Source organism: Zonotrichia albicollis, chromosome 2 (genome assembly GCF_047830755.1).
Source record: "Zonotrichia albicollis isolate bZonAlb1 chromosome 2, bZonAlb1.hap1, whole genome shotgun sequence".
NCBI lineage: Eukaryota > Metazoa > Chordata > Aves > Passeriformes > Passerellidae > Zonotrichia > Zonotrichia albicollis.
In genome coordinates, this window is record NC_133820.1 from 13,882,506 (window position 1) to 13,905,228 (window position 22,723).

At 35.0% G+C, this 22,723-nt stretch overlaps 1 protein-coding gene across 4 annotated transcripts in view; it reads left to right on the forward strand.

Annotated features, from left to right (window-relative positions):
- Window positions 1–22,723, forward strand: part of TTC3 (tetratricopeptide repeat domain 3) — an 89,366-nt gene that overhangs the window by 15,623 nt on the left and 51,020 nt on the right. For all 4 annotated transcript variants that reach the window (XM_074533891.1, XM_074533884.1, XM_074533890.1 and 1 more), the window contains exons 5-15: window positions 1,962–2,046; window positions 2,676–2,729; window positions 4,489–4,612; window positions 6,784–6,869; window positions 9,179–9,273; window positions 11,073–11,135; window positions 12,166–12,220; window positions 14,002–14,164; window positions 15,766–15,811; window positions 17,477–17,594; window positions 19,574–19,628. In XM_074533891.1, coding sequence (XP_074389992.1) covers window positions 1,962–2,046; window positions 2,676–2,729; window positions 4,489–4,612; window positions 6,784–6,869; window positions 9,179–9,273; window positions 11,073–11,135; window positions 12,166–12,220; window positions 14,002–14,164; window positions 15,766–15,811; window positions 17,477–17,594; window positions 19,574–19,628 — 944 coding nt within the window. The remainder of the gene's footprint in view (window positions 1–1,961; window positions 2,047–2,675; window positions 2,730–4,488; window positions 4,613–6,783; window positions 6,870–9,178; window positions 9,274–11,072; window positions 11,136–12,165; window positions 12,221–14,001; window positions 14,165–15,765; window positions 15,812–17,476; window positions 17,595–19,573; window positions 19,629–22,723) is intronic.

The following is a 22,723-nucleotide window of genomic DNA, read 5'->3' on the forward strand; positions in this document are numbered from 1 at the left end:
GTTTGGATCTTTGGGAATCCGGGTATCTGGATTCTTTTGGAGTTTGGAATGTTGGGGATTTTGGAATCTTTGGAATCTTTGGGATTTTGGAATCTTTGGAATCTTTGGGACTTTGGATTTGATGTTTGGGATTTTGGAATCTTTGGGACTGTGGAGTTTGAAATCTTTGGGAGTCTGGGAATCTTTGGAATCTTTTGAATCTTTGGGAAACTGAAGTTTGGAATCTTTGGGATTGTGGAGTTTTGGAATCTTGGGGATTTTAGAGTTTGGAGTCTTGGGAATCTTTGGGAGTTGGAAATCCTTGGGATTGTGAAGTTTGGAATCTTCGGGATTTTGGAGTTTGGAATGTTTGGGAATCTGAAATTTGAAATCTTTGGCATTCTGGAGTTTGGGACCTTTGGGATTTTGGAATTTGATGTTTGGGATTTTGGAATCTTTGGGAATCTGGAATTGGAATCTTTGGGGATTCTGGAGTTTGGGATCTTTGGGAGTCTGGGAATCTTTGGAATCTTTGGGAATCTGAAGTTTGGAATCTTCAGGATTGTGGAGTTTGGGAATGTTTGGGATTTTGCAGTTTGGGAATCTTTGGGAATCTGAAGTTTGGAGTCCTTGGGAATCTTTGGAGTTTGGAATCTTTGGGATTCTGGAGTTTGGAGTCTTGGGAATCTTTGGGAGTTTGGAATCTTTGGAATATTTCAGAATCTGGAGTTTGGAACCTTTGGAGATTTTGGGAGTTTGGATTCTTTGGGAATCTGAAGTTTGGATCTTTGGGAATCCGGGTATCTGGATTCTTTTGGAGTTTGGAATGTTGGGAGTTTTGGAATCTTTGGGATTTGGAATCTTTGGAATCTTGGGGAATCTGAAATTTGGAATCTTTGGGATTCTGGAGTTTTGGGATCTTTGGGCTTTGGGATTTTGGATTTGATGTTTGGGATTTCGGAGTTTGGAATGTTTGGGATTTTGGAATCTCTGGAATCTTTGGGGATCTGGAATTTGGAATATTTGAGATTTTGAAGTTTGGAATCTTTGGGAATTTGGAATTTTCTGGAGTTTGGAATATTTGGGGATTTTGGAGTTTTGGAATCTTCGGGATTTTGGAATCTTTGGGGATTCTGGAGTTTGGAATCTTTGGGATTTTGGGGATTCTGGAGTTTGGGGTCTTGGCTACTTTGGATTTGATGTTTGGGATTTTGGAGTTTGGAATATTTGGGGATTCTGGAGTTTGGAATCTTCGAGATTTTGAAGTTTGGAATCTTTGGGGAGTTTGGGATATTTGGGGATTTTGGAGTTTTGGAACCCTTGGGAATCCTTCTGTTAAATAACAATTCCTTCTGTTAAATTGAAATTCCTTCTATTAAATAATAATTTCTTTTGTTAAGTAATTCCTTCTGTTAAATAATAATTTCTTTTTTTAAATAACAATTCTTTCTATTAAATAACAATGCCTTCTGTTAAATAAAAATTCCTTCTGTTAAATAAAAATTCCTTCTGTTAAATTAAAATTCTTTCTGTTAAATTAAATTCCTTTTGTTAAATTAAAATTCCTTCTGTTAAATAACAATTCCTTCCATTAAATAATAATTCCTTTTGTTAAATAATAATTCTTTCTGTTAAATAATAATTCTTTCTATTAAATTAAAATTCCTTCTATTAAATTAAAATTCCTTCTGTTAAATTAAAATTCCATCTATTAAATAATAATTCCTTCTGTTAAATAACAATTCCTTCTATTAAATAACAATTTCATTTGTAAAATAACAATTCCTTATGTTAAATAATAATTTAATTTATAAAATAACAATTCTTTCTATTAAATAATAATTTCTTTTGTAAAATAACTATTCCTTCTGTTAAATTACAATTCCTTCTATTAAATAATAATTTCTTTTGTTAAGTAATAATTCCTTCTGTTAATTAATAATTTCTTCTGTTAATTAATAATTCCTTCTGTTTCCCACCAGTTTGATGTTCCTGGACTGGGACATGAAGAAAGTTCACGAGTTCAATGTCATGGAAGACCTCGCTGATTTAATTAAAAAAGTTGTTGTAAGTCCTGCATTTTAAATTTCTGAATTTTTAAGTATTTGTTAATTAAATCTGTCCCTTAAGCATCATCTAATCCTGAATTAGACATTTCCTTTTGCTGAAGTGAAGGCGGAATTATCAATTAATTATTTGATAATTAAGAAATTGTGGCTTTATTCCATGTGGGATCATTTAGGGAATATTTGCAGTCAGAAATGGAGTTGGTGGATGAATGACTTAAATAATTTCTTTTTCCCTTTATTTTATATATTTTATAGATATAGATATTTAGATAATTTAAATTTGCCTTTGCTGACTTAGAATAATGGAGAGGAGGATGTGAGGAATTTGTTCCATTTGTTGTGGGTTTTATTTTAAATTTAGAAAATAAAACATTTCCTCCTTTCTTGAAATTGTGTGTCCAACTTCAAGCTTCATATCTTATTTTATAAATTTCTGTATATTTTAATTTATAAATATAACATTGTTTAATTTCTCTTCATTCTCTGGGTTGTAGATCCAAGAGCCGGCAGAAATTCCAATTATTCCTCTCAATAATTGACTTTTTAATTTGGGGTTTTTTTTTTAATCCTTGTTCCAGAATATTCCCCATTTCATAATTTGTTTTTTTTTTTTAATCCTTGTTCCAGAACATTCCGCATTTCATCAGTGGCATCCTGAGGATTGGCACTGGGATAGAAAATGTGAGTTTTAATCATCAAAAGAAAGTTCCTAAATCTAATTTTTGGGGGGGTTTATATTAATTTTTTAATAATTTCAGTCATCACAAGAAAGTTTCTAAATCATATTTTCAGGGCTTTTATTTTTTAATAATTTCAGTCATTACAAGAAAATTTCTAAATCAGATTGGGGGGATTTATTATTATTTTTTAAATAATTTCAGTCATCACAAGAACGTTTCTAAATCAAAGTTTCGGGGTTTTATTTTTTATATGTTTTAATAATTTCAGTCATCACAAGAAAGTTTCTGAATCAAATTTGAGGGGGTTTTTATTATTTCTTTAATAATTTCAGTCATCATAAGGAAGTTTCTAAATGAAATTTTTGGAGGGTTTATATTAATTTTTTAAATCATTTTAGTCATTACAAGCAAGTTTCTGAATCAAGTATTTGGGGGTTTTATTTTTTAATAATTTCCGTCATCACAAGGAAGTTTCTAAATCCAATTTGAGGTGGTTTTTATTCTTTAATAATTGAAATCATCACAAGGAAGTTTCTAAATCAATTTTTTGGAGGGTTTATATTAATTTTTTAATGATTTCAGTCATTACAAGGAAGTTTCTAAATCACATTTTTGGGGTTTTTATTTTTGAATAATTTCCGTCACCACAAGAAAGTTTCTAAATCAAATTTTTGGGGTTTTATTTTTTAATAATTTCAGTCATTACAGGAAAGTTTCTAGATAAAATTTTCAGGGGTTTTATTTTTTAATAATTTCCGTCATTACAAGAAATTTTCTAAGTCAGATTTTCAGGGGTTTTATTTTTTAATAATTTCCGTCATCACAAGGAAGTTTCTGGATCAATTTTTTGGGGTTTTTTATTATTTTTCAATCACTTCAGAAGCTTTTAAATGAAATGCCACCATTTGAATCCTTCCTGTGGCGAGTCTGCTTTGATTTTGTGGCTGTGCCGTGCTGGCCATCTCGAGATAATTCAAATATTTGAGTTTATTTGCTGTTGGTTGTTTACAAACCCAGCAGAACAAAAGGAGAGAGCGAAGCCCCGAGGCTTGGCTGGGTAAATCAATGAGTTTTATTTTTTAATAATTTCAGTCATTACAAGGAAGTTTCTAAATCAATTTTTGGGGTGTCCCCCGTGCCTCAGGGGCTGTTCCCGCTGGGTGAGGCGCTCTGTGGGGGCCCCGGTGCTGCAGGGCCTGGAGCACGTGTAGATTAATAAATTTTTCTGGATTTTCTGTGTTTCCCCGTGCTCAGGGGCTGTAGATTAATAAATTTTTATTCATTTTCTGTGTCTCCCGTGCTCAGGGGCTGTGTGGGGGCCCCGGTGCTGCTGCAGGGCCTGGAGCACGTGTAGATTAGATTAGTAAATTTTGATTCATTTTCTGTGTTTCCCCGTGTCTCAGGGGCTGTTCCCGCAGGGCAAGGCGCTGGACTCTGTGGGGGCCCCGGGGATGCTGCAGGGCCTGGAGCCCGTGCAGATTAATAAATTTTGATTCATTTTCTGTGTTCCCCGTGCCCAGGGGCTGTTCCCGCTGGGCGAGGCGCTGGACTGGGTGCACAGCGCGGGCCAGCAGGGCCTGGAGCCCGTGTAGATTAATAAATTTTGATTCATTTTCTGTATTTCCCGTGTCTCAGGGGCTGTTCCCGCTGGGCGAGGTGCTGGACTGGGTGCGGGCCCCGGGGATGCTGCAGGGCCTGGAGCCCGTGTAGATTACATTAATACATTTTTATTAATTTTCTGTGTTTCCCCGGTTGCTCAGGGGCTGTTCCCGCTGGGCGAGGCGCTGGACTGGGTGCGCAGCGCGGGGGACCCGGGGATGCTGCAGGGCCTGGAGCGCATGGGCGACTTCGGCCGCGTCATCCTGGCCATGTTCTTCTCCGAGTGTGAGTGCGCATGCGCGGAAACGGGGAAAGGCGGGTGCTGGGGAAAGCGTGACGTCACTGCTGGGCTTGGTGCCAGGCCGGGCTGCTCTACTAGTTTATTGTTATTACTATTATTAATATCATTATCATTATTATTGTTACTATTATTATTATTATCAAATTTCTTTTAGAAATCATGAAATTATTTCTGGTCTTATTTCCATGCCGGGCTGCTCTACTAGTTGTTTATTATTACTATTATTGTTATTGTTAATGTTATTGTTATTTATTATTATTATCATCATCATCATCATAGTCAAATTTCTTTTAGAAATCATGAAATTATTCCTGGTCTTATTTTTAGTGGGAATTCTTTTAGTGGGAATTCTTTTAGTGGGAATTCTTTTAGTGGGAATTTTGTTATAACAACAATAACAATAACAATATTAGTATTAATAATAATAGTAATAATAGCAATAATAGTAAAAATAGTAATAGTGATAGTGATGATGATGATGATAATAATAATAATAATAATAATAATAATAATAATAATAATAATAATAATAATAATTTGGGCTCCTCCTGTTGCTGAATTTGTTGCAGCTTTTGGGGGCCGGCTGGAGCAGAGTGGGATTTTTAGTGGGAATTTTTTATTGGGAATTATTTCAGTGGGAATTCCTTTAGTGGGAAATTTTTAGTGGGAATTCCTTTATTGGGAATTATTTTAGTGGGAATTCCTTTAGTGGGAATTTTGTTATTTGGAATTTATTTTAGTGGGATGGGAATTCTTTTAGTGGGAATTCTTTTACTGGGAATTATTTTAGTGGAAATTTCTTTAGTGGCAATTCATTTAGTGGGAATTTCTTTAAGGGAATTCTTTTAGTGGGAATTCTTTTAGTGGGAATTTTATTAGTTGGAATTCTTTTAGAGGGAATTTCTTTAGTGGGAATTCTTTTAGTGGGAATTCATTTAGTGGGAATTCCTTTAAGGGAATTCCTTTAAGGGAATTCCTTTATTGGGAATTCTTTTATTGGGAATTTCTTTTAGTGGGAATTTTGTTATAATGACAATAACAATAACAATAGTAATAATAACAATATCAATGGTAATGATAATAATAATAATAGTAATAATAATAATATCAACAATAATAATGTTAATAATGTTAATAATATTATTAATAATAATAGCTAATAATAATAATAATAATAATAATAATAATAATAATAATAATAATAATAATAATAATTTGGGCTCCTCCTGTTGCTGAATTTCTTGCAGCTTTGGGGGGCGGCTGGAGCAGAGCAGGATTTTTACTGGGAATTCTTTTACTGGGAATTCTTTTACTGGGAATTCTTTTACTGGGAATTCTTTTACTGGGAATTATTTTACTGGGAATTATTTTAGTGGAAATTTCTTTAGTAGGAATTCCTTTAGTGGGAATTATTTCAGTGGGAATTCTTTTAGTGGGAATTCCTTTATTGGGAATTCTTTTAATATGAATTTTTTTAGTGGGAATTCTTTTAGTGGGAATTCTTTTAGTGGGGAATTTTTAGTGGGAATTCCTTTATTGGGAATTCCTTTAGTGGGAATTTTGTTATTTGGAATTTATTTTAGTGGAATTTCTTTACTGGGAATTCTTTTAGTGGGAATTTTATTAGTTGGAATTCTTTTAGAGGGAATTCCTTTAGTGGGAATTCCTTTAGTGGGAATTCCTTTAGTGGGAATTCCTTTAGTGGGAAATTTTTAGTGGGAATTCCTTTATTGGGAATTCTTTTAGTGGGAATTCCTTTAGTGGGAATTATTTTAGGGGAAATTTCTTTAAGGGAATTCCTTTAGTGGGAAATTTTTAGTGAGAATTCCTTTATTGGGAATTATTTTAGTGGGAACTTTGTTATTTGGAATTTATTTTAGTGAGAATTTCTTTAGTGGGAATTTTGTTATTTGGAATTTATTTTAGTGGGAATTCTTTTAGTGGGAATTTCTTCAGTGGGAATTCCTTTAGTGGGAATTCCTATAGTGGGGATTCCTATAGTGGGAATTTTGTTATTGGGAATTTCTTTAGTGGGAATTCTTGATTGGGAATTCTTTCAGTGGGAATTCTTTTACTGGGAATTGTTGATTGGGAATTTGCTTTTTGGGAATTGTTGATTGGGAATTTGATTTTGGGAATTCCCTGCTCTCCCCAGGGAAGCGCTACATCACCAAGGTGGCGCTGGAGGATTTCGATCTGGTGGCCGATCTGCAAGCCCTGACCTGCGAGAGCTCCAGGAAGGTGAGAAACCCCCCAGGCTGGGTTTGGGGCATTGCTGGGGTTCTGATTGTTCAAAAACCCCAAATTATTACAGAGAAATATTTCCAAAGCTCGGGTGTTTCATTCTGACGTAAAAAATTCCCCTTATTGCATGAAATATTGAATATTGCGGTGCTGAGTTCAATGAGTTTATCCACTGAACTCCTTAAATTCAGCAGGGTAAAAAGCATTATTTCATCTAACTGGGACCAGGAAAAAAAATTTATGCATTAAATTCATTAAATTCAGCAGGGTAAAAATCATTATTTCAGTCAGTGGGACCAGGAACAGAAAATTTAAACACTAAAATTTATCCACCAAACTCATTAAATTCAGCAGTGTAAAAATCATTATTTCATCTAAGTGGGACCAGGAAAAAACAAATTTATCCACTGAACTCCTTAAATTCAGCAGTGTAATCATCATTATTTCATTTAAGTGGGACCAGGAATAAACAAATTTATGCACGAAATTTATTAAATTCAGCAGGGTAAAAATAATTATTTCATGTCAGTGGCACCAGGAACAGAAAATTTATCCACTAAAATTTATCCAGTAAATTTTATCCACCAAACTCATGAAATTCAGCAGTGTAAAAATCATTATTTCATTTAAGTGGGACCAGGAAAAAAACAAATTTATCCACTAAACTCATTAAATTCAGCAGTGTAAAAATCATTATTTCATCTAACTGGGACCAGGAAAAAACAATTTATGCACAAAATTTATTAAATTCAGCAGGGTAATGATCATTGTTTCATGTCAATGGGATCAGGAACAGAAAATTTATCCACTAAAATTTATCCACTAAATTTTACCCACCAAATTCATTAAATTCAGCAGTGTAATCATCATTATTTCATGTCAGTGGCACCAGAACAGAAAATTTAGTGGGTAAATTTTAGTGGATAAATTTTAATGTTTACATTTTCTGTTCCTGGTCCCACTGACATGAAATAATGATTTTTACACTGCTGAATTTAATAAATTTAGTGCATAAATTTGTTTTTTTGTGGTCTCACTTAAATGAAATAATAATCTTTACACTGCTGAATTGAATGAGTTTGGTGCATAAATTGTTTTTCCTGCTCCCACTTAAATGAAATAATCACTTTTCCACTGCTGAATTTAATGGATTTGGTGCATAATTTGTTTTTTCCTGGTCGCACTGACGTGAAATAATAATCTTTACACTGCTGAATTTAATAAATTTGGTGGATAAAATTTAGTGGATAAATTTTCTGTTCCTGGCTTCACTGACATGAAATAATGATTTTTACACTGCTGAATTTAATAAATTTCGTGCATAAATTTGGTTTTTCCTGGTCCCACTTAGATGAGATAATGACTTTTACACTGCTGAATTTAATGAGTTGGGTGGATAAATTTTAGTGGATAAAATTTAGTGGATAAATTTTCTGTTCCTGGCCCCACTGACATGAAATAATGATTTTTACACTGCTGAATTTAATAAATGCATAAATTTGTTTTTTCCTGGTTGCACTGACATGAAATAATGATTTTTACACTGCTGAATTTAATGAGTTTGGTGCATAAATTGTTTTTTCCTGGTCCCACTGACATGAAATAATAATCTTTACGCTGCTGAATTTAATAAATTTGGTGGATAAATTTTAGTGGATAAAATTTAGTGGATAAATTTTCTGTTCCTGGTGCCACTGACATGAAATAATGATTTTTACACTGCTGAATTTAATGAATTTAGTGCATAAATTGTTTTTCCTGGTCCCACTTACATGAAATAATCACTTTTACACTGCTGAATTTCATGAATTTGGTGTAAAAAATTTAGTGGATAAATTTTAGTGTTTAAATTTTCTGTTCTGGTGCCACTTCCATGAAATAATGATTTTTACACTGCTGAATTTAATAAATTTAGTGGATAAATTTGTTTATTCCTGGTCCCCCTTAGATGAAATAATGATTTTTACACTGCTGAATTTGATGAATTTGGTGGATAAATTTTAGTGGATAAAATTTAGTGGATAAATTTTAGTGGATAAATTTTCTGTTCCTGGCCCCACTTAGATGAAATAATGATTTTTACACTGCTGAATTTAATAAATGCATAAATTTGTTTTTTTCTGGTCTCACTGACATGAAATAATGACTTTTACACTGCTGAATTTAATGGATTTGGTGTCAAAAATTTAGTGGATAAATTTTATTGTTTAAATTTTCTGTTCCTGGCCCCACTTAGATGAAATAATGATTTTTCCACTGCTGAATTTAATGAATTTAATGCATAAATTTGTTTTTCTGTCCCCCAGAAGAGCGAGGCCATGAAGCAGAGAGGAAATGCAGAATTTGCCCAGGGAGCCCTGGGCTCTGCCATCGTCTCCTACACCAAAGCCATCGAGTTCTGGTGAGTTAATTCTGGTTTTTAGTTGTTTTTTTGCTGCTCCAAAACTCCTTTCAGGCCTTCAAATGAGCAAGAGGAAGAGGAGCAAGCCTGCAAGAAAAAATGAATTATTTTAATTTTAATTATTTTAATATGGATAGTTTTCATTTTAACTGTTTTAATTTTAAATGAATTCTTTTAATACTTTAAAAATAATTTTAATTCTTTGGTGTGGACAACCAAGAGCAACCACTTGTGGTGTTTGCTTTTGAGATGCTCTTGCAAATGTTGCCAATATTTATTATTATTTATTTTTATTCCCATGCAAAAGGAGTAAATATTTGAAATATTTCACTGCCTGAACATTCCCATACAAACCCATATTTCTGTGTGGAGTTTTTGCAGGCAAATCTGGTAAAAATTCAATTTTTTTTCTTCTCCTTAAGGTTTTCCATAGGAGTAACCATCATTAATTTCTGAGGTAGCTGAGAATAATTGGAATTAATTGGAAGTTAATGGCCCAAAACTTAGAAATGATCCCACAATTCTAATGAACATTCCCATATAAACCCATAGCATTTTCTGTGGGGAGTTTTTGCAGGCAAATCTGGTGAAAATTCAATTTTTTTCTTTCTCCATAAGGTTTTTAGTAGGAATTGCCATTATTAACCAATTGGAAGTTGCATTAATGGCCCCAAAACTTAGAAATTATCCCACAATTCTAATGAACATTCCCATATAAACCCATAGCATTTTCTGTGTGGAGTTTTTGCAGGCAAATCTGGTAAAAATTCAATTTTTTTTCTTCTCCTTAAGGTTTTCAATAGGAGTAACCATTATTAATTTCTGAGGTAGCTGAGAATAATTTGAATTAATTGGAAATTAATGGCCCAAAACTTAGAAATGATCCCACAATTACAATGAACATTCCCATAGAAACCCATGGGGTTTTCTGTCTGGAATTTTTTCAGGCAAATTGGTAAAAATTCAGTTTTTTCCTTCTTAAGTTTTCAATAGGAATAGCTATTATTAATTTCTGAGGTAGCTGAGAATAATTTGAATTAATTGGAAGTTGCATTAATGGCCCCAAAACTTAAAATGATCCCACAATTCTAATGAACATTCCCATATAAACCTATAGGATTTTCTGTGTGGAGTTTTTGCAGGCAAATCTGGCAAAAATTCAATTTATTCCTTCTTAAGGTTTTCAATAGGAATAGCTATTATTAATTTCTGAGGCAACTGAGAATAATTGGAATTAATTGGAAGTTAATGGCCCAAAATTTATGAATGATCCCACAATTACATTGAACATTCCCATATAAACCTATAGGATTTTCTGTGTGGAGTTTTTGCAGGCAAATCTGGTGAAAATTCAATTTATTCCTTCTTAAGGTTTTCAATAGGAATAGCTATTATTAATTTCTGAGGCAGCTGAGAATAATTGGAATTAATTGGAAGTTAATGGCCCAAAAGTTACAAATGATCCCACAATTCTAATGAACATTCCCATATAAACCCATATTTCTGTGTGGGGTTTTTGCAGTCAGATCTGGTAAAAATTCAATTTTTTTTCTTCTCCTTAAGATTTTCAATTGGAATAGCCATTATTAACTCTGAACTGGCTGAGAATAATTTGAATTAATTGCAAGTTTCATTAATGGCCCCAAAACTTACAAATGATCCCACAATTCTAATGAACAAATAAACCCACGGGGTTTTCCGTGTGGAGTTTTTGCAGGCAAATCTGATAAAAATTCGATTTTTTTTCCTTCTCCTTATAGAAATAACCATTATTAACCCTTCACAATTTATTTTTCCAGCCCTACCAACCACCTGCTGTATGGGAACCGAGCTCTGTGCTTCATCCTCACCAGGCAGTACGGGTGAGCTGGGCAAAAATGGCAAGAAATTGGGAATAAATTGGCAAGAAATTGGGAATAAATTGCATTTTTTACAGCCTAGAATGTTGTTTGTGGCTGTGTGGATGAAAATTAAGTTATTAAGTTTCATTTTGGGGTGGAACTGGGAGAGATTTGAGGTCTTTTCCCAGCCCAAAGCATTTCCATAGTTTGGGAAAAAAACCCCAAAGTATTCCATAGTTTCCATATGAGCTGCTGTTTTAGTCAATTTTTAATTTTTATATTTGCATGTATTAGACTTGTGTTTGTGGGTTTTTTTAAATTTTTTAAATATTTTGTCTTTTTTTATTATTTTTGGGTTTTTTTGTTTGGGGATTTTTTTTGTATTTATGTTATTTTTGTATTTATTTTATTTTTTAAAATTGTATTTATTTTATATTTAGTTGTATTTATTTTATTTATTTTATCTCACCAGCCTGGAGATTTAATATATATTTTTCTTTATTTATATTTATATATACATGAAATATACATATCAAATATATTATATATATTATGCATATCTTGTGTATATTATATATATTATACATATTTTATATATATAAACATATCACATATATTATATATTTTATATTATATGTCATATATAATATAAAGATATTATATGTTAAATATAAAACACATAATATATATTTATTTTTATATATTATATGTTGTGTATTATATAGTATATATAATATATATTATGTAGCATAATATAGTATAATGTATACTATATAATATATACTATGTAATGCATAATATATAATATATAATACATAATATATAATATATAATATATAATATATAATAATATAAATATATAATATGTACTTATCTTTGTTATATATTTTATATATACTATATTTATATATACTATATTTATATCATGTATGATACATAATATTTATCAAAATATATTATATATATTATATAATATTATTTTATATATATGTATATAAAATGTATAAGGCTATAAATAACAAATTCCTCTTTTTTCCCTCCCTTCCCTCAGGAGAGCTGTCCTTGATGGGAAAAGAGCCATAGTTCTCAAGCCTGACTGGCCAAAGGTTGGTTTCTTGCAAAAAATTTTTTTTTTTTTTTTTTTTTTTTTTTTTGCCATTCTAGGGCAAGATGAGAACCCAGAGCTGATTTTTAATGAATGGACCCAGAGCTTTGTGGGCTGAGGATTCTGCCAAGTGCAATTTGTTTGGGTTTTTAGGTTTAAAATGTTATTTTGTGGTGCCTGTCAGTGCTGGTCTGAGGTGTTTGGCAAATGTTTATTGTGCTGGGAGTTATCAGCATAAATCAACACTTTTAAAGTATTTAAAACTTTTATTTAAAAAAATAAATACTTTTCTTTATTAAAATAAAAATAAAAATAATTTTAAAAATATTATATCAAAATATTAAAAATAAATAAATAAAATAAAATAAATAAATAAAATAAAAATATATAAAATATATATTATATAAATATATATAATATATATAAATATATAAGATATATTTGAAATATTAAATAAAATAAAATAAAAATATTAAAAATTTAAAAAAAAATTAGATATACAGAAAAATCCTGGTTAATGGCCAACAGGTATTTCCCAATATACCTGGCCTATGTATGTAATGGCCCATATACCTGGCCTATATGTAATATATATTGCATATATATATATATTTTTTATATATATGTATGTATATAGAATACATATATATATATAAATATATAATAATAATAATAATAATATAAATTTTTAAAAAAATTAGATATACAGAAAAATCCTGGTTAATGGCCAACAGGCATTTCCCAATATACCTGGCCTATATGTAATATATATTACATATACATATACATATACATATATATTTTATATATATATGTATCTGTAATACATATATATATATATATATAAATATAAAATAAAATAAAAATATTAAAAATTTTAAAAAAAATTTGATATACAGAAAAATCCTGGTTAATGTCCAACAGGTATTTCCCAATACACCTGGCCTGAGGGAGAGTAAATAAGAGACACTGACAACATTGCAAAGTAGCTGAGATTGGAGCAGAAAAAGCAAATTTGCTCTTTTCCAAAGCAGAGGGGGCAAAAATAAAAGCAACCCAATTTTTTTATTTTAATTGTTCCAGTTAAAATCTGATTTTTCATTAGCTGAGAGCAGCATTGTATAACCACCTGCTGGATTACACAAAATTCACCTTTGTGCTGCCACTCCAGCAGCTTCGCCTGTTACCTCCCCCTCTCCTTGGCGTGGCTGAACCCTCAAAACCCCAATTTCAAACCCTCAAAACCCCGATTTCAAACCCTCAAAACCCCAATTTCAAACCCTCAAAATCCCGATTTCAAACCCTCAAAATCCCGATTTCAAACCCTCAAAACCCCGATTTCAAACCCTCAAAACCCCAATTTCAAACCCACAAAACCCCAATTTCCAACCCTCAAAACCCCGATTTCAAACCTTCAAAACCCTGATTTCAAACCCTCAAAATCCCGATTTCAAACCCTCAAAACTCCGATTTCAAACCCTCAAAACCCCGATTTCAAACCCTCAAAACCCCAATTTCAAACCCACAAAACCCCAATTTCCAACCCTCAAAACCCCGATTTCAAACCTTCAAAACCCTGATTTCAAACCCTCAAAACCCCGATTTCAAACCCTCAAAACTCCGATTTCAAACCCTCAAAACCCCGATTTCCAACCCACAAAACCCCGATTTCAAACCCTCAAAACCCCGATTTCAAACCCTCAAAACCCCGATTTCAAACCCTCAAAACCCCGATTTCCAACCCTCCAAACCCCATTTCATGTCCATTTCCTGCTGTTTCAGGGTCACCACCACTACTGCAAGGCGCTGGCGCTGCTGGGCAAGGCGGAGCTGGCGCTGGCGGCCAACGCGCGGGCACAGGAGCTGTGCCAGGGCAGCCCCGAGGGGCTGCGGGAGCTCCTGACCCAGAGCCAGCGGCTGCGGGGCAGCGGCCAGGGCAGCCAGGGTGAGCTGGGGTTGGGCAGGATGAGCTAAAAATTGAGTTTTAGTTCTGCCTTTTTGGGTAATTGGACATCCTGGGTAATCCAGGCTGGGGGGGAACTGGGCTTTGTGCAGAATGAGTTCAAAATTCAGTTGTAATTCTGCCTTTTTGGGTAATTGGACATCCTGGGTAATCATCCATACTGGTGTGGAACTGGGGCTGTGCAGAATGAGTGAAAAATTGAGTTTTAATTCGGCCTGGTTTGGGTAATTGGACATCCTGGGTAATCCGGGCTGGGGGGGAGCTGGGGGTTGGTCAGAAAGAGCTAAAAATTCAGTTTTAATTCTGCCTTTTTGGGTAATTGGACACCCTGGGTATTGCAGAGCTGGGGGTTGTGCAGAATGAGTTAAAAATTGAGTTTTAATTCTGCCTTTTGTGGTAATTGGACATCCTGGGTATTGCAGAACTGGGGTTTGGTCAGAACAGCTCGGTTTGAGTTTTAATTCTGCCCTTTTTTGTGTTTTGTTGCACATCCTGGGTAATGATCCCTGCTGGTGTGGGACTGGGGGTTGTGCAGAATGAGTTAAAAATTCAGTTTTAATTCTGCCTTTTGTGGTAATTGGACATCCTGGGTAATCCAGGCTGGGGGGAAACTGGGCTTTGTGCAGAATGAGTTAAAAATTGAGTTTTAATTCTGCCTGGTTTGGTACATTGGACGTCCTAGGTGATCATCCCTGCTGGTGTGGAACTGGGGCTGTGCAGAATGAGTTAAAAATTGAATTTTAATTCTGCCTTTTTTGGTTTTATTGGACACCCTGGGTAATGCAGAGCTGGGGTTTGTGCAGAATGAGCTGGGTTTGGTTTTTAATTCTGCCTTTTTTGGTAAATTGGACATCCTGGGTAATCCATGCTCTTGCAGAGCTGTGGTTTGTGCAGAATGAGTTCAGTTTTTGGATTTTTAATTCTGCTTTTTTTGGTTTTATTGGACATCCTGGGTAATCCATGCTGAATGCACAATTGGGGTTTGTGCAGAATGAGCTGGGTTTGAGTTTTTATTTTGCCTTTTTTTGGTTTTATTGGACACCCTGGGTAATCCATGCTGGTGCAGAATTGGGGTTTGTGCAGAATGAGCTGGGTTTGAGTTTTAATTCTGCCTTTTTTTGGTTTTATTGGACATCCTGGGTAATCATCCCTGCTGGTGTGGAATTGGGATTTGTGCAGAATGAGTTAAAAATTGAGTTTTAATTCTGCCTGGTTTGGTAAATTGGACATCCTGGGTAATGCAGAGCTGGGGGTTGTGCAGAATGAGCTAAAAATTCAGTTTTAATTCTGCCTGGTTTGGTACACTGAACATCCTGGGCAATGATCCCTGCTGGTGTGGGACTGGGGGTTGTGCAGAACAGCTCGGGTTTGAGTTTTAATTCTGCATTTTTTGGTAAATGGGACATCCTGGGTAATGCAGAGCTGGGGTTTGTGCAGAATGAGCTGGGTTTGGTTTTTAATTCTGCCTTTTTTGGTTTTATTGGACACCCTGGGTAATGATCCATACTGGTGTGGAACTGGGGGTTGGTCAGAATGAGTTAAAAATTGAATTTTAATTTTGCCTTTTTTGTGTTTTATTGCAGGTACTGAGCAGAGACAGCAGGCGAGGAAGGATCTGCCAGAGAAAAAGTAAGGGTTTGCTTTGAGTTGGGTTTTCGTCGAGTTTTTGTTGATTTTTTGTGGATTTTTCGTTGATTTTTCGTTGATTTTTTTTTTGTGGATTATTCACGGATTTTTCGTTGATTTTTTTGTTGATTTTTGTTGCTTTTTCCATGATTTTTCTTGATTTTTTTGTGGAATTTTCGTGGATTTTTCATTGATTTTTTTGTGGATTATTTGCAGATTTTTAATGGATTTTTTTGCAGATTTTTTGCGCTTTTTTTAGAAATTAGCAATGTTTTTTCATTCATTCTCAATTGATGTTTAATTGATTTTCATTGATTTTTTTTTTCTGTTCATTTTTTGTCTATTTTTCATTGATTTTGCATTGCTTTTTTAAAAAATTGGCAATGTTTTTTGGTTTGTTTTAAATTGATTTTTCATTGATTTTTGTTGCTTTTTCCATGATTTTTCTTGATTTTTTGTGGAATTTTTGTGGATTTCTCATTGATTTTTTTTTGTGGATTATTCGCAGATTTTTAATGGATTTTTTTGCAGATTTTTTTTTATTTTTCATTGCTTTTTTAAAAAAATTAGCAATGTTTTTTCATTCGTTCTCAATTGATTTTTAATTGATTTTCATTGATTTTTTTCTGTTCATTTTTTGTCTATTTTTCATTGATTTTGCATTGCTTTTTTAAAAAATTGGCAATGTTTTTTGGTTTGTTTTAAATTGATTTTTCATTGTTTTTTTTGTTGATTTTTGTTGCTTTTTCCATGATTTTTATTGATTTTTTTGTGGATTTTTCGTTGATTTTTCATTGATTTTTCATGGATTTTCTGTTGATTTTCTCATTGATTTTTCATTGATTTTTTGCTTTTTTTTTTGTAGATTTTTCATTGAATTTTTTTAAAATGAGCAATGTCTTTTCATTCATTCTAAATTGATTTTTCATTGATTTTTTTCTGTTCATTTTTCATTGATTTTTCAAAAAAATTAACGATGTTTATTGGTTCACTTTAAATTGATTGTTAATTCATTTTTATATTTACTTTATTATTTTTTTACTATTTTTATTATTTTTTTATTTGTGAGGGTTTTTTTTTGCTGTTGCTGTATCTTTGTGCAAGTTTGGAGCTGCAATAAAAACCTGATGAAATGTTTACATTATTTAATTTATATTATATATAATTTCTTATATTTACGCTTTACATTTTTATATTTATATATAATTTCTTCTATTTACACTTTACATTTTTATATTATCTACAAATTGTTATTTTATGTTAAATAAAAATTAATATATATTATATATTTATGAGATTACACCCCTCTAATGGGGGTGGGATTAAATTTCATTAATCTGTTTTTTTCATGTTATATCTGTGTAAAACATGGAGAAAAACCTGATGAAATATTTACATTTTTTAATTTATATTATTTATAATTTCTTATATTAACACTTTACATTTTTATATTTATATTATATATAATTTCTTATATTTACATTTTTATATTTATATTATCTATAAATTGTTATTTTATATTAAATAAAAATTAATATATATTATATATTTATGGGATTACACCCCACTAATGGGGGTGAGATTAAATTTTATTAATCTGGTTTTTTTCATGTTATATCTGTGTCAAACACAGAGAAAAACCCAGGAATTCTCTTTTTCCCACCTCAGGGACCGAAATTCCTCCAAATCCCCCCCAGGGAATTCCCGGGAGCAGAAAGGAGCAGCGAGGGAGAGGAAGAGGAGCCGGGATGAGCCCGAGGGGGCGGAAATGCAGGAGAGGGAAAAGGTACGGCCGGAACCTTCTGGAATTCCATCGGGAACTGTGGGAATTTCTGTTGTAGGAATTCCAGCTGGAACTTTCTAGAATTACAGCTGGAACTGCAGGAATTCCCTCTGGAAATTCTGGAATTCCATCTGTAAATGCAGGAATTTCTATTGTAGGAATCCCACCTGGGATTGAAAAAATTCCATGTGGAACTGCAGGAATTGCATCTAAAACTGCAGGAATTCCTTCTGGAAATGCAGGAATTTCTGTTGTAGGAATTCCACCTGGAATTTAAAGAATTCCATGTGGAACTGCAGAAATTCCAGTTGCAGGAATTCCATTTGGAACTGCAGGAATTCCATCTGTAAATGCAGGAATTTCTATTGTATGAATTCCACCTGAAATTTAAAGAATTCTATGTGGAACTGCAGGAATTCCATCTGGAAATGCAGGAATTCTGTCTGGCATTTCAGGAATTCCATCTGGAAATTCTGGAATTCCATCTGTAAACGCAGGAATTCCACCTGGAACTTCAGGAATTCCATTTGGAATTTCAGGAATTCCAGTTGCAGGAATTGCATCTAAAACTGCAGGAATTCCCTCTGGAACTGCAGGAATTCTGTCTGGAAATTCGGGAATTCCACCTGGACCTGCGGGAATTTCTATTGTAGGAATTCCACCTGGAACTTTCTAGAATTCCAGCTGGAACTGCAGGAAGTCCAGTTGCAGGAATTGCATCTAAAACTGCAGGAATTCTGTCTGGAATTTCAGGAATTCCACCTGGAACTGCAGGAATTTCTGTTGTAGGAATTCCACCTGGAATTGAAAGAATTCCATGTGGAACTGCAGGAATTCTGTCTGGAATTTCAGGAATTCCAGTTGCAGGAATTCCCTCTGGAAATTCTGGAATTCCACCTGGATCTGCAGGAATTCCAGCTGCAGGAATTCCACCTGGGATTGCAGGAATTGCATCTAAAACTGCAGGAATTACACCTGGAACTGTAGAAATTCCATTTGGAACTGCAGGAATTCCCTCTGGACCTGCGGGAATTTCTATTGTAGGAATTCCGGCTGGAACTTTCTAGAATTGCACCTGGAACTGCAGGAATTCCAGTTGCAGGAATTGCACTTGGAACTGCAGGAATTCCCTCTGGAAATTCGGGAATTCCACCTGGACCTCAGGAATTGCATCTAAAACTGCAGGAATTCCACCTGGGATTGCAGGAATTCCCTCTGGACTTGCAGGAATTTCTATTGTAGGAATTCCAGCTGGAACTTTGTAGAATTCCACCTGGAACTGCAGGAATTCCAGTTGCAGGAATTCCACCTGGGATTGCAGGAATTCCCTCTGGAACTGCAGGAATCCTGTCTGGAATTTCAGGAATTCCCTCTGGAACTGTTATGACACATATTTACACATTATAATTTAGCCCATGAATTGCAGTATAACAGAGTGCAGAAAATGCAGAAAATGCAGAAAATGTTGGTGAATAATTAAAATTTTGAGCCAGGGCAGGGCAGCCCCAGCAGGGCCATCCGTCTGTCTGTCCCACCAGCTCTGTCTGTCTGTCTGTCCCGGCAGTGCCGTCTGTCCGTCTGTCTGTCTGTGCCGGCAGGGGGCGGGCCCTGGGCTGTGACGTGGCCCTGGGAAAGCGAAAGCGGAGCAGGAGGGCAGGGAATGGAAAGTTTGGAGTTTTGTGGCAGAGCCAAACCCTCGGCTTTTCCTGTCGGCTGAGGATTCCCTGCTCCGCTGTGAGTTTGGACATTCCTGTCAGATTTGTGGATAACAGAAACTGAATCAAACTTGGGAGGAAACTTTATAAAAGCTGTAAAAACTCCTTCCTTTGCCAAGGAAATGATTTTTCTTTGCCTGTGGATGAGGAACATACCGCAGCACATTTTCATTTCTTTGCTTCCTGAGGGGTTTTGGGGATTTTGGCTCTGTTGAACCCGCTCAGGGAGATGGATTTTGGTTTGTAATCTGATATTTCTGCCTGCAGGTGACCGAGCCCCAGAGGGCAGAAGGCAAAGGTTCCACGCTGGAGCAGCCTCCGAGTGAGTTTTATTTTGCTTTTTTTCCTTTTTATCAAGTCTGAGCCACTTCTTCCTCTGCTGTGCCGTAATTAATGACCAGAAGTTAATTTCCTGTCATTTCCACAACAGTGAGCAATCAGCTTTTACTTCTTCCTTTGACACTTCTCTGTTTCTGTCTCAGTTCCTCAGTGCTTTTGCAATTTCAATCTCCTTGACTGAATTCAGAACTGAAACTGAATTAAAGAGTCAAATCTGAGCCACGGGCTGAAAATGCTTTCCCTCCTCCTGATAAATTAAACAGGAATTCTTTATTGCAATATTTACAATTAATTTGTGGTTAACAAATGCTCCATCAAAAAATAATTCTGCAGGTGTAGAGGAAAGAGGCCATGAAATATTTGTCAGGATGGATTTTTAGCTGCAGACTTGCAGAGTTGTGTGGTTTCTTGCTCATGTTTGGGGTTTTTTTAAAGGAATAAATCATTTTATAGAGAGAAAACCCCAAAGCTGCCCCAGTCTGAGAGTTCCTTTTCTGCACTGAAAGTGAAGCTCAGGCCGTTCTGAGCTGCACAGGGAAATCCTTCCCTCATTTTTCCTGAGGGTTTTTTTACCACCTGCTCTCACTTCTCTTTGGTGCCCCATTCCTGGAATATTTAAATCATTTCAAAGCACACAGCACTTGAAAATTGGATTTTAGGAAAGCACTGAAGGTGTGTTAGGAAATATTCGTTTGGAGTGAGCAGGAGGAGGATCCTGATCTTGGGGAGCTTTGTGAGAACCTTGAAGGATGAAAGGATTTCTTGGGAGGTGGAAAATGTGGGGAAGGTTGCACAGGAAATCCCAAGATGTTTTTGTTGGAAAGATGTCAGGGGGTAATGGAGGAAAAAAATGAAAATTTTATTCTTTTCTAAAGACAGGCTGGGAGAGTTGGGATTGTTCAGCCTGGGAAAGGATTTGGAGAGAGCTTGAGGCCCTAAAGGGGCTCCAGGAGAGGGATGGAGGGACAGGAGCAAATCCTGGATTTCAGATGGTGGAGATAATGGTTAGAGAAAGGGATTTTACTCAATCTATTCTAAATCCTGGATTTCAGATGATGGAGATAATGGTTAGAGAAAGGGATTTTATCAATCTGTTTTAAATCCTGGATTTCAGATGATGGAGATAATTATTAGGGAAAAGAATTTTAATCAATCTATTACACAATGGAAGTGGTTATAACCCGTGAGAAATTTTTTATAACCCGAAAGAATTTGAGATGGGACCTCTGATTCGTTTTTGATGCTGTGATTTATTTTTCTTCTGTATAGGCAGGAAGGGTGAGTTCAGCTCACATCCTCACTGCATGGTTCAGAAGGGCCCAAGACCCTCAGTTACAAGAGCTTTTAAGGATTTATCAACCAATAAAACACTGCCAATAAAGATATTCATGTTTTTGACCCAATCCTTAAATATTTCACCTCATGGACCCATGTACAGTGTGAGCTTCCTTAGCCAGTCATGTTCTGACACACAAACCCACAGTGCTGCATTCTGAACTCCTTGTGTACCTCTGGAACTGCTTTTATTTTTATATCTTAAACTCTAAAACTCTAAACTGCCCTTTCCTCAGCTTAACCTGTCTCTGCTTTAAACCCCAAATCCCCATTTTCCCTTCCAGCCCCTCAGTTTGGAGCCTTTCCCAAGGCCTCAGATCAAATCCTGGGGTTCATTCTGAGCTTTGGCTGCCAGGCCCAAAGTTCTGAGGGTTCCCTGCATTTCAGATTCCATCAGAACTGACCCTGCAGTGCATTGTTTGTTCAAACAATACTTTAATAATGAAGCAGTAGATTAATAATGATTATTTTGTAGCCTGGAGAGGAGAAGGCCCCAGAGAGGCCTTAAACCCCCTGGCAGGGCCTAAAGGGGCTCCAGGGACAGGGATGGAGGGCCAGGAGGCAGGGAATGGCTCCGGAGCAGGATTTGATGGATTTGGGGCAGGAATTGTCCCCTGGCAGGGTGAGGAACTCCTGGGTTCCCAAATCCCTTCTCCAGGAGCGGTCTGGGGGTGGCTGGAGCCGGGTTCAGGGACAGAGCTGAGCCCTGGTTGTGCCCAAGGGTTTGGAGGGGTGGGATTGATCCTTGCTGGGAGTTTGTCCCTCAGGATTGGGGATGCAAACCCAAGGGATTGATACAGGTAAAATAAATCCTGGATTGCAGATGATGGAGATAATGGTTAGAGAAAGAGATTTTATCAATCTGTTATAAATCCTGGATTTCAGATGATGGAGATAATGGTTAGAGAAAGGGATTTTAATCAATCTGTTAGAAATCCTGGATTTCAGATGATGGAGATAATGGTTAGCAAAAGGGATTTTACTCAATCTATTATCCTGGATTTCAGATGATGGAGATAATGGTTAGAGAAAGGGATTTTACTCAATCTATTATCCTGGATTTCAGATGATGGAGATAATGGTTAGAGAAAGGGATTTTACTCAATCTATTATCCTGGATTTCAGATGATGGAGATAATGGTTAGAGAAAGGGATTTTATCAATCTATTATAAATCCTGGATTTCAGATGATGGAGATAATGGTTAGAGAAAGGGATTTTACTCAACCCTGGATTTAAGCTGATGGAGATAATTATTAGGGAAAGGAATTTTAATCAATCTATTACACAATGGAAGTGGTTATAACCCGTGAGAAATTTTGGAAAGAATTTGAGATGGGACCTCTGATTCATTTTTGATTATGTGATTTATTTTCTTTATCTTCAATATAGGCAGGAAGGGTGAGTCCAGCTCACATCCTCACTGCATGGTTCAGAAGCTCCCTAGACCCTCAGTTACAAGAGCTTTTAAGGATTTATTAACCAATAAAACACTGCTAATAAGGATATTTATGTTTTTGAGCTGTACTTGGGAAAAGAGCCATAGTTCTCAAGCCTGACTGGCCAAAGGTTGGTTTCTTGCACATTCCAAAATTTTATTTTTCATTTTTTTGGAATTTTAGAGCAAAATGAGAACCCAGAGCTGATTTTTAATGCATGGACCTAGAGCTTTGTGGGCTGAGGATTCTGCCAAGTGCAATTTGTTTGGGTTTTTAGGTTTAAAATGTTATTTTGTGGTGCCTGT